General features: G+C 40.7%; 1 protein-coding gene across 6 annotated transcripts in view; it reads left to right on the forward strand.

The window, feature by feature from the left end:
- The window catches only part of ATP9B (ATPase phospholipid transporting 9B (putative)), a 322,333-nt gene that overhangs the window by 180,054 nt on the left and 129,981 nt on the right, over positions 1 to 12,298 (forward strand). For all 6 annotated transcript variants that reach the window (XM_008952694.5, XM_003827309.6, XM_063597385.1 and 3 more), the window contains one exon: positions 5,012 to 5,172. In XM_008952694.5, coding sequence (XP_008950942.2) covers positions 5,012 to 5,172 — 161 coding nt within the window. The remainder of the gene's footprint in view (positions 1 to 5,011; positions 5,173 to 12,298) is intronic.

A 12,298-nucleotide genomic window follows, 5' to 3' on the forward strand; every position in this document is an offset into this window, starting at 1 on the left:
TGTCTCTTAAGATTCTACTAGCAGTGGAAAATATAGGGCTTATTTGTTTCAAAGATACTTAAAAGAATATGCTTTTTATAGGAATTTCAGTTAGGTTAATGCATAGCCCTATATCAATTTTGTAGTCAGGGTCCAAATTCGAAATGAAGAACTGATCCACAAATAGTTCAGCTGATGAAAGACAAGCAGTGTTAACAGTTGTGTTTTTCCGTACGTAGTCAGCCACGTACAAAGCTGTTCTTCTCTGCTGGTGCAGAGTAGCATGAATGAATTGGGTGTCAGAGTCGAGGCTTTTCAAATTGTCCTATATTCACAGGGAAACTACAGGACAAACTAAAATAATTTAGTTTTCTGCAAGAGTTTAAATTGGCTATTTGAAGTTTTGCATTTTACTATTCTAAACTACTTCTTTGTAAGGGGTAAGTACGCGTGAGTTTTAAAAGATGGGTGAGTGTTTGGATGCCGACATCCTGTTCACCCGGGGTGACATCATCAGCAGTAAGTGTTGCACGGGCACTTTGTTGAATCATGGATAGGGCCTGAGACTTTACAGCATTCGACGTCTGCTCCAATTTGCCGTGTACATTGATTGCTTAGGAACTTAGTAGTATGATGTGAGTTTTAATTTTGAGATGGTTTGAAGTGTTGCTGTGTCATGGAGATAAGGTCTGATTCTCACTCGTCCGAGCATTCATTTAAAAAAAAAAAAAGCCTGATCTTTTCTTGATTAAGCAGGAGAATACCGTATTTATCCTTTATTGTTGGTATAAACCATTATTTTACTGAGAGCCATTAGCTATTTAAAACTTGGTACATAAATTAAAGAGGAGCTAAATGGATTTGTGATCGTTGCCATTAGTAGCATTTTAGATTATACAGGCAATTATTGTGTTCATTATCCTAGAACAGCCCCTTTGCAGAATCATTGTGGTTGTCTTAGACATTATGCACAAATTTTCCCTTGGAGATTAAAATTTGCAGTAGCGTATTTAATTTTGTTATTGCAGTTGTTTCAAATAAAACAAATATTATGACAAGTAGAAGAAAATTTGCTTTACTAATATAGGAGATGACAGTGAATGTTGAAAATAACTTGTAAGTGTATTTACATTACCTTTTCTTAAATAGTCGTAATTACTTCAAGTGATTAATATATTTTATGGGTGAAAAGTTTACAGTCATGGCAGAAGTTATCTGGTCTGTCCAGGGATTGAAGACATTTTTTAAAGAAGGAAGAGATCCACATCAAAACTGAAGTGACCACCTTCTTTATAGAATCTGTAACTTTATACGTTAACTGGTTTTTATTTTAAATAGTTTATAAGAGTTCAGATTGTATTTTAGATCAGTTGAAGAAAAGCATGTTTCAGAGAAATTTAATATTAAAAGATTATTCATTGAAGTGGGTTTTAAAAATGCAAGTGTTGAAATGTGTCTTTTCTTCTGTTTTGTTAGAATTGAAAAAATAAAATAAAATAAAAGCAACCTACAAGCTTTACACTATATGCTGTAGTTTGGTTACAAGTTATATTCCAGGAACAACAGTCATAGTTCAGAAAATGCCACCTGCAAGGCACAGCCCATCCTTGAAAAGTTATATTTTATTCCACTAAATGTTTTATTGCTCTTAAGTTTAAAGGGGTTGGGAGAAGACAACATATACTTGGCTTCAAAGTGATTACATTCACTAGTCAAGCATCTGACCACATCTGTCTTCATCAGTGAGAAAGGTAATAATGCTTTGATGATCTGCATATCGGTGTGCAGTGGGCGGCTTTGAATGTTTCCATCCAATACGTGGCATTTTTTGAAAGGAAACTTTGTATTCATTTCTGAGTGTTTTTGTCCTGGCTTTTACAGTTCCTCACTGCTATGTTGCAGGGGAAAGTGTGAGGTGGTGGTTATGCATTTTGCAAGACAGTGATTCTTTATTTTATTACAAAAAAAGACCAACTCTGGAAGGCCAGATTAAATCATTCCTTTCACTTTTTAATGGGATTTGGATGAATAGAGTAAAATATGCACTTTGCATTCATTGATAGCATCTTTAGGTTGAGGTAATTGAGTCTTTTTTCCCTGAGTGAATGAATAATGACTTCATCTGATCCTCAGTGAGGCCTGAAACTTAGACCGCCTTTGTCACAGCAAAAGGATCTGGGCTTTGAAACATGCTCTACTTCCCTGGCTTAATTTTTCTTCATTTTAATCCAAAAACCTATTTTTCTCAATAATTCAAGCATAAACTATGTAGTAGTCGAAGTAGCGGAAATTGCACGATATTTGTCCTGGTTGTGCTGCTTTTTAAATAGAGCTGATAAATCAGCCGCTGTGGTCTTCAGCTGCCCCATTCTCAAGGGAAGGCACAGCCCATACCCGCAGCAGCGTTGGGAACTTCAGAACTGGTTGAGTACCGCTCCCTTTCCGACCATTTGTGATCTGGGGGAGCGGCGCTGTTACTGGTCCTGTGGCTGACCCAGAGAAGAGAAAGCCCCATGCTGGAGCTCCGAGATGTTGCTGTGGACGTTTTACTTGGCTAGAAGGGGATCTGCTGCTGTGAATTAGAGGGCAGTGTGCTTTCTTGGGAGAATATAGAGCTGGGAATGTGCAGTCTTTGAAGAGTTTCTGTTGAAAATGAGCTGCTGTCTGTGTTGCTGTATTGCAACATGGAGAAGAGTTTTTGTGGCAGGCCAAGTGTCTCATTAATTGTTACATTAGAATCGAGTCACTATTTCATATAAAACTGACACTTTGTGTTTGAAGTGTCCTCAGGAGTCTTACACAGTGAAGTGGCCAAGTGAGCCCTGTGGCAGTGTGCGCAGGACAGATCACAGGAGGGGCCACCCCACCCCGCTGAATGCGGCATCCCGTCTGTGTTGGTCATGGAACCCACACTCGGCACACCAGTCCCATGGCTTTGGGGTCCTTGTCATCGCTACTGTTGTGAAAGGCCATGAAGTATTTATTAACCGATGGTAGTGCTGACTCTCGGCCACAGGAAGTGATTTAAAACAAGCCTGGTTAGAAAAGAAAACTTACTATTTTATGATTCTGTTTTATAACATAGATCACTGGTGTTCATCTTATTTCTCCTACTAGATTAGCTGTTTCTTGTAGGTAAAATCTTATAGTTAGCTCATTTTCATAACCTTAGAGTTTAGCACAAAATGTAGTAGACATTTAAATTTATTTGTTTAATTAGTTGAGTTTTCTTCGCAGCTGCACTTAATGGACTTTCTGACAAAGTTTTATTTTTGCTTGATAACTGCAGGTTCTGATGATCTCATGAGAGTTTGTGGAAAATATTAATCAAAACCAGATATAAACTAAATATATGAGTTGTGGGAAAAGGCTAGCTTTCTATTGGGCAAAGTTGCAGATTTTTCAAAAGGCACTACAAAATAAACCAAGTTATTTATTAGCTCAGTAATTCTCAAACTTTATTTTTTTTAATCAGGTTTTTTGCAGTCATGTTTTCTTTGTGTACTCCTTTTCAAAAGTTGTTCCAGATTCAGGAGAAATTGAGATGGCAGATAGATAACTAACCTGATAGAATTTAGTCTTCCGTTAATGTCACATAGATCAGAAATAAGTAGGTAAGTTAAGTACATGCTGTTCCCTGACCTAGTGATGCCAAAGGCAGTGGCCTCTCACCCTGGCACCTCTGCCCTGTGGGTACCACCACTTACAGATGAGGAAAACGAGGTCTAACAGAGTTTAAGGGTGTTCCTCAAGTCACACATTTAGTAAACAGAGGAAGTGGATTCCAATCCAAGTGTGTAGTAAGAGCAGTAGCAGCACACATGGGGGGCGTACTGCCCAGTAGGAACCGTGGCCACTGTGCCATGCGCTCCCTCTTCGCATCCCCTGGGGGCTGTAAGGAAAACATCCCAGAATCCCTATTTTACAGATAAGAAAACCAAAGCCCAGCTTGCCCAAGGTTATGCCGCTAAGTGGCAGGGCCAGCATCTAAATTAGCCTAAATCCAGAGTCCCGAGGAATCCTAGTTGCTGTGCTGTGTCACTTCTCCCACCCTTCCTGCAGCGCCAAGTTCCCTCTCATCCCCCAGCCCTACTGACTGGACTGCCTTGTGGTCTTTCAGGGCTGAAAGCAAGCAAGGAGAAACAGTCCATAGCGATTGCTAGAGCTCGAAATTGAAGCTACATGCTTCAGAAGAGCTGTATTCTCTTAACTTGTGCAGTGAGAGCTGCTTGGGTTGCTAGTTCTCTCTGTTTCCAAGATCCTATACAGAATGCAGCCAAAAAACTGAACTGATGCTTATTGACATAATTTGCCCTCACAGTTTGCTCAGCTGGTAAACGATCCATAGAATGGACTTGCGTGTAGCGTGCCTTACTGGGAGAACACACAATGTAGGATCTGTGCAAATTAAAAAGATTTTATTTTAAGCTAGCTAACTATTGCTTTTTTTTTTTTTTTTTTTTTTTGCTGTAAGACAAGTTCTTTCAGAGAGACTGCTGGTAGATCGGAAAGACATACATACTGTCCTGTTCTTGGGAACTCTCCATCTTGAGTAGAATCCTCATGGGGGAGGTGCAGAGGCACCCACACGGATAACAGAGGCATGGTCATGGCGTAGCACATGCAAGGAAGACCCGCCCGTGCCCTCAGAAGTCTCTGTTCCCGGGCTGGGCCCTCAGAACTCTGTGTTCCCCTGCTGCGCGCCGAGCAAGCTTCCAGTGCCCTTCTCTAGGCTTGTGTTTCACTTTGCCTGAGCCGGTGACCAGCATGCCACCCTCCAGAGGCCGTGTCTGAGTTCACTGCGGCTGTGTGCTCTGGCCCGTGTTTTGTCAGTAGACCCTTTCTGGAAATGCTCTGGGGATCATGATTCATTTCTAGAAATTCTGCCTGAATTTTCATATTTCATTATAATAAAGGCTAATACCAATAAATTTTAAAGTTTTTTTTTATGTCATCACTACTATGCATTCTGATTTATAATATTAGGGACATTGTGGTTAGCTTGTTCATGTATTATGTGTTTTTCTTTCAGGTTGGTTTGTTGGACCTTGAACTCAATCGGCTGACGAAAGCGCTATTTTTGGCTTTAGTTGCTCTTTCCATTGTTATGGTAACCTTACAAGGATTTGTGGGTCCATGGTACCGCAATCTTTTTCGGTTCCTTCTCCTCTTTTCTTACATCATTCCCATAAGGTAAGTTTAAAAATGAAAATAAAACAAATGTCTGGTTTCATTGAGTATGATTTTATTGAATTTATCTTTCTCAGTATGAAAGAAATTACCCAAACAAAGCTAGAGAAGTAGGAGCCAGAAGTTCTGAGGAATCTTGAGGAATTCTTGTGTGGAAATGTTGTTGGGGGAGACGTCATCAGTGCCAGTAGAATGATCTAGAGGTGCCATACTTTCCCGATAGTGAATGTGTTGATGGTGTCTTCTTCAACAATCAGAAGATATTTCCTGATGAAACATAAACCAGAATTTCACAAAATTAGTTTTGTTTTTTGCTGATAGACTTTTAAATGTCCAGTGCCCTTTGATCTGTGTGGAATCACTGGCATTTTAAAGTTCTATTTAATATATCTAATATCTGTCAAGTTAGATAAAATATTAAGGCTGTGTTTTAGTAGGGACTATCATTTCAGAATGTTAACCTATATTATAACTACAGATTGGAATATAAATAGTTCATATTAGATGCCTGTTTAATGTAAAGACTAATATTTTACCATATAAACATAAATCCATTTTTAACTATTTTCTAAAATATTTTAAGAAAGATATTCTTAATATATATGATTTAAAATTTTCATAGGAATGAGCAACTGAAACCTAATGATGGATAAAGTATGAATCTAGAATATCTACCTTTTGTAACAGAGAATGGACTAAAACGGTATGGAATGCTTAGGCTCAAGGATGTAGCCACTTTGAAAAGAAAGATATCTCTGTTTCTAAACCAGCTTTCTCCAACATTTGCTCTAAAAGGTGATGTCTCTTCCATTTACTTACGTCATAAAGTCAGAGCTATAATCTGTTCTTGGGATGTGTACACACTGCACTGCCCTCACAGGCAGTCACCAGGAATGAATCCAGTTGCTCTCACGCAGTCTGTTCGAGAGGTAGGAAATCAGCCTCCTTTCTGCCCGTCACAGTACAGATTCCTGTGGATGCTGCCTTCCATGGTGTTGCTGGTTCACGGGTGGCCAGGCCTGTGCAGAGAGCACGCAGCAAATAGCAACTTCTCATTGCGGCTGTGTAACTTGCTGCTGACATAGACTTTCTGCACTCCGTAAAACTGACTGCAGAGATGGCTGTTCCAGCCTGGCTTGTGGATTAAACCTAATAAGGCCCAGCTTCCCCCCTCTCCTCTCCCAGCACACTGCAGCTATCCCCATGTGCCAGCTGCTTCCCACCCTAGCTGTGTCCTCTGCTTCAGTGCTCCTCTACCTCATCATTCCATGGCTGGGCTTGTCTTGTCACTCGGCTCTTACCCTAAATACCTTTCCTCAGAGAGGCTGCGTTTGTCTGCTCAGTACAGACCAAGAAGCAGCCAGCCACTTGCTATCATAGCAGCCTATTGAATTCTGTGTAGATCTCTATGACATTCATCTTGTTTGTTGCCTGTTTCTCTCTTCTCACTAAGCCCTGTGAGAATAGAGGCCTTGTATGTCCCGTTTGTTGTTGTGTCCTAGTTAGGACCTAGAACGTAGCACGCTTGGGATGTGGTAGGGCCTCTGTAAGTATTTGTTGAATGGACCCATTACAAAGGCCCCATCCTGCTCAGAGGACCCAAGCGCAGATTGTCACAGTTCTTGTGCCGGCATGTATTGAGTGCCACAGGTGGACTCTGGAGACACAATCTTTGTCCTCAAAATACCCCCCGCCCACTGGCTAAGTGGCAATAAACAAAGTATAACCAGAAAGTAACCTGCCTTTTTTATCTGACTGTCATGCCAGAATTTACTTCTTCAGATGTGATGGTCCTTCAGGTAGTTCTCATTTGTTGTTCAGCCTGAGTACTCACTTTGATCCCAGGCCCTTCACACATTGCATCTTCTCTCCACCAGCTTCCTCCATTTGATGCCACCCACTCCCCAAGAGTCTCATTTGTCTCCATACACATGAATGAGCCCTAATCTCCATTGTTGTATTGTCCAGTGTCGTGTGAGAAGATAGGTTAGCCATCAAGTGAAGGAGGAGATAAGACATTTCTCCTGCTTTTCTTAGTTTCTGCCAGCTGGAATGCCTGTCTCAGGCAAAGCAGGCTGCAGTGACTGACTCAGATGGAGGAGCTGCTTCTGCTCCTAGAGCTGCAGTGAGCCCCTCCTGACACTGCAGCCTTGCTCACTCAAAGACCTTCTGACGAATGGGAGTCAAGTCTCTGGTTCTTAGTAGCTCCACGTAAGGCACATAGAGGGGCACATATGCATGTTTGTGCCAGCTTGAGAACCTGTCTCAAGGGTGGTATATTTTTCTCCTATGGAGCAAATGTATTCCAACTCCCAAAATACGTTGATAGACACTTCTGAGATACTGCTTTTTGGGTTATATTAGGTTATGCATTCATTTTTATCAGAGCTTCATGACACAGAACGTGTTTGGGATTCTTCTCCTGCAAGTTGCTTCCAGAGCCTCATAGCATGTTGTTTTCGTTACCACTTGCTTTGTGGATTGGTACATGGTCATTTTATAAATATTCCATGTGTGCTTTAAAAATATATATATTTTTACATGAAGTTATTCTATAAATATCCATTAGATCTTTAATTTTTAATATCATGTATGTGCTTTACTGTCTTTTTTTTTAAAAACTCCTTAACTTTTTAGTTACTGAGAGTGTGCAAATCTGTCACCATAATAATGAATTTGTCTATTTTCCCATGCCATTTTGTGAATTCTAGCTTTATATATATATATAGTGAGGCTATGTTATTAGTTGCCTATAGGTTTAGAATAGCTCTTATTATTCTGGTGAATGAAAATCTCTTATAAACAGCATTAGCTAGGTGGTAGTGGTGGTTTCTTAAATCCCATGCTACCATCTTTACACTTACTGTGATTAATACTTTATTTGCATTAATTTATGTCACCTTGTTTTTGCTGTGTGTTTTACTTCTATATTTATTTTTCTTTTCTTTCTTGCAATCTTTGGAGTTTTTTAAAGTCCATTTTTTCTTTTAACTTGAAGTGATACCCTATATTTCTATTATTGTGGTTTCCTTAGAAATTTTACATATTTAATATATAATATTTAGTAAAGTTTAAAATTAAGCTTTATCTTTACTCTCCTCTCAATCAATGCTAAGACCTTAAAATATTTTAAGTCAGCTCATCTTCCCTCTCCCATCCACTTACATGCTTTATTTAGTCGACATTTGCTTTCATTTTGCTGTCCTGTTTGGTTTATACTCAGTGTTTGCGCTAGACCTCCGGGCCGCAGCCTTCTTGGCATTACTGCAGTAGTCAAAGGGTGCTTCTAGCGAATCATCCTACATATTCTTGATCAGTCTTTTTTCAAAAAGGATAAGGGCTTTTAGCAGGGTAAATTTCATTTACAGAAGAATAACCTTAATGATTATGTTTGAAGTAAGACTTGGAAAATACAGTGCGTATTATTCATATTCAATCCTATTGCTTTTTATTTTGGCCGGGCGCAGTGGCTCACGCCTGTAATCCCAGTACTTTCGGAGGCTGAGGCAGGTGGATCACCTGAGGTCAGTAGTTTGGGACTAGCCTGGCCATCATGATGGAACCCCGTCTCTACAAAAAATACAAAAATTAGCGGGGCATGGTGGCACACACCTGTAATCCCACCTACTTGAGAGGCTGAGGCAGGAGAATCACTTGAACCCAGGAGGCAGAGGTTGCAGTGAGCTGAGACCGTGCCACTGCACTCCAGCCTGGGCAGGCAAAAGAACAAAACTCTGTCTCAAAAAAACAAAGAAACAATACAAGGCAGCAAGGTAAGTGTTGTGGTCAGTAAATAGTCAAAGCTGATGCACCGGCCCCTGCTGACACAGAGCAAATGGGCAGGCCATCCAGTGCCCTTGGCCTCTTCTTAATTGGAGGGGATAGGCATAAGCATTTAAACGAAACAGTTACATAGTGGTAAACACTGTTAGTAAAGTCAAACCGGGCACTGGAACAGAGAGAACCTTGCAGGGCTTCAGAGCAATGTGGGGCTTCCCTGGCCTGGTGTTTATTAAGCGGCAGCCTGCATGGTGAGGCCACCGTGGAAGACCTGGGGAAAATGTCTTGGCAGAGAAAGCACATTGTCCCAGCACAGCAGAGACGGCCTGTGGCTGGCACAAGTGCACTCCAGCTCAGCCTCCCCAGCCTCCAGCACAGGGCGCCTGCTCCCGTCTCTGTCCAGCAAACACATCTTTTTCTAGGAATTCCTTTTTCTTCTTTGCTTTCATTAATTTGATTTTTCTTAATGTCAGTTGATTTCTTTCAGTTCTAGAATGTCACATGATGTTCCTTTCAAGACTGCTTCTCTTTCACCACGTAAAAGGCCTAATGAGAGCTTTGCTTCCTTTTGTATCTAGGGCACCTCTGTCTTTAACTGACAGCATTGAAGAGTATTGAGACTTTTATTACATTTTAGTGAAATATTTTATTTATATGGACTATCTCCAACCACTTCTTTCTTTAGTAAAATAATATAGAAAGATTTGACCTTTTACCTTTATCCAGTTGCCAAGAAAAATTAATTATAGTTACGAAAATTAGTTTACGTAATAAGCATTTTTTAACTAAAACTAATTTTTGTTTTCATACCTCAGTAATTATATGTATTTATAGTAAAACAAAATAGAAAATAGGGCAGGCTGATAGCTTGAGTCCAGGAGTTAGAGACCAGCATGGGCAACATGGTGAAACCTGGTCTCTCCAAAAAACAAAAACAAAAATTAACCAAGCATGGTGGCATGCGCCTGTAGTCCTAGCTAGTTGGGAGGCTGAGGCAGGAGGATTGCTTTAGCCCAGGAGGTTGAGGCTGCAGTGAGCCAAGATCACGCCACTGCACTCCAGCCTGAGCAGCAGAGCAAGAGCCTGTCTCGAAAGAAAAAATAATAATAATAAGAGAAGAAGATAAGTATTATCTGTAATCCTGCTGTCTCCACTTAAATTCTGTCAAACCTTTCCAATGTGTTTATACAGACTTACAAATATGACTATGCATATTTATATCTACATACAACACCCACACCCCAGGTGAAGTCTGTGTATCCTTTTCTAGTGTCTGCTTAGAAAATGAGGATGATAGCCGGCTTTCTGCAGGTCTCTCTTGCTCTAGTTTTTCAGTCAGCTGTTTTATGTTTAGCATGTTCAGTCATGCTTGGAGAGACTTACAAAGCAGAACTGTCACTTCCCCTCTGTTTAGCTCCAGAACATCTCACACCCACTTCAACACAAGGCTCTACCATGTTTCTCTCACTCAGGATGCAGTTACACAGGGTGCACGCAGGGGTGAGAACCGTTGATGTCAAAAGCACAGGACACTGATTTGGGAAATTAAAGTTCACATTTGATTAAAGCAAAGTTTGTTTTCCTTTTGCAAATTTTCCCGTAAAATATGAATAATGATACATTCTAGTATTTGCCAAATATGCTTTTGGATTGAATAAAGGGTAAGACTTCTAAAATATGTTTTGGTTTTGCACAGTATACAAATCTGTTGTCCTAACACTCTTAAAAGGCTTTTCAAATTTAAGAAAGTTAAGCTGTTTTATAAAAATTCCTCTGTATGAAGTAAAATATTTTGAGCTACTTGATACAATTTACATTGTAAATTTCAGAGGAAAATATTATAGTATTTAACGTTGACTTTCGTAATTCTAAAATTCATATATGTTCCCTAAATCCTGTGCATCTCTCATAAGAAAAGGAAAACTGATGATCAGAACTCTGTATTCATTTAAAGTTCTCTGAGGTCAGGGACTTGCAGTTACTTCCCTCTTTATTAACTCTTTCGTCCGTATGCTTTGAAATGCTATATACCATTGTAGTTGATAATGCAAAAACTGTCTTATCAGTGCTGGGTCAGAGTGTTTTTACTCCCACATGAGGCATATGTGGGTGCTAGAGGCAGAATGTTGTTTGACAGAGTGATAAAGGTGTTCCTTCTGAGAACACTGAAGAACCTCTTGGAAATACAGTGGCTTTGCTGAAAGCACTGAAGGTGAAGGGTGTTTGTGTGGCTTAGGAGACAGGGTTTCCTCTCATTTACCAAGGGTCTGGCCTCCAACCCAGTGAGCGTGGGGATGCTTGCCTGTGAGCTTCCAGAGCAGATGGACCAGGGACCCCAAGTGCTCTGTGCAGTCAGCACACCCCCAGATGGAAGACCAAAAGTGTCAGGCAGCACAGGCACAGCAGTCATTGCTCCTGGATTTAGGAGAGAACTTTTCTGAAGGAAAACTTTTAAGAGCTTTATCAGGTTACTTTTCGGTTAGGTACGCTTTCTGTGACATTTTACAGGTTTTTGCTAATTTACCAAACATCTTTAGTAAGACCTCATTTTCCAGGTAGAATGCTTGGTGAAAAGAGTGTTTTCAACTTCTTTAGACCTAGATTTGATATTCAGGTATTGATGATTTGGAAAATTTGGAGCCTATCCAGATCACATAAAATGCTAATATTGGGAGATGCACTGTTTGGAAAGCATTCACCAAGGGTGTGTCCAGGTGGCATTTTGCTCTTTGAAGAGATAGATTAGGGGCAGGTGTTAGTCCGTTCTCACCCTGCTGTGAAGATACTATACTAGACTGGGTAATTGATAAACAAAGGAGGTTGAATTGACTCACAGTTCTGCATGGCTAAGGAGGCCTCAGGAAACTTGCAATCATGGCGGAAGGGGAAGTAGTCACCTTCACAAGTCACCTTCACAAGGCAGCAGGAGAAAGTGTGAGCATGTGAAGGAGGAACCATCCCACACTCATCAAACCATCAGAACGCATGAGAACTCACTCATTATCACGAGAACAGCATGGAGGAAACCGCCCCCATGATCCAGTCACCCGTCTCCCTCTACACACGGGGAGTACAATTCGAGATGAGATTCGGGTGGGGACACAGAGCCAGACCATTTCGGGGGCTGACTAAAGGGTCTACTCAGCAACTGCAGAAACCAGGAATAGAGATGGGTTATCCAAGAAGGATCTGTGTTGGAGTCTGTTTTCTGATAGTGTGGACTCTCAGGATATGCACAGGAGACCCATCATGTTTTATCAGCAGAAACTACCAGCTTGACCTAAAGGAACAGAGACAGGATGAGATGAGAGAAGCATGTTGGACTCCCAGAATCTTACAGGCAGGAAAC

This window comes from Pan paniscus, chromosome 17, assembly GCF_029289425.2.
Source record: "Pan paniscus chromosome 17, NHGRI_mPanPan1-v2.0_pri, whole genome shotgun sequence".
NCBI lineage: Eukaryota > Metazoa > Chordata > Mammalia > Primates > Hominidae > Pan > Pan paniscus.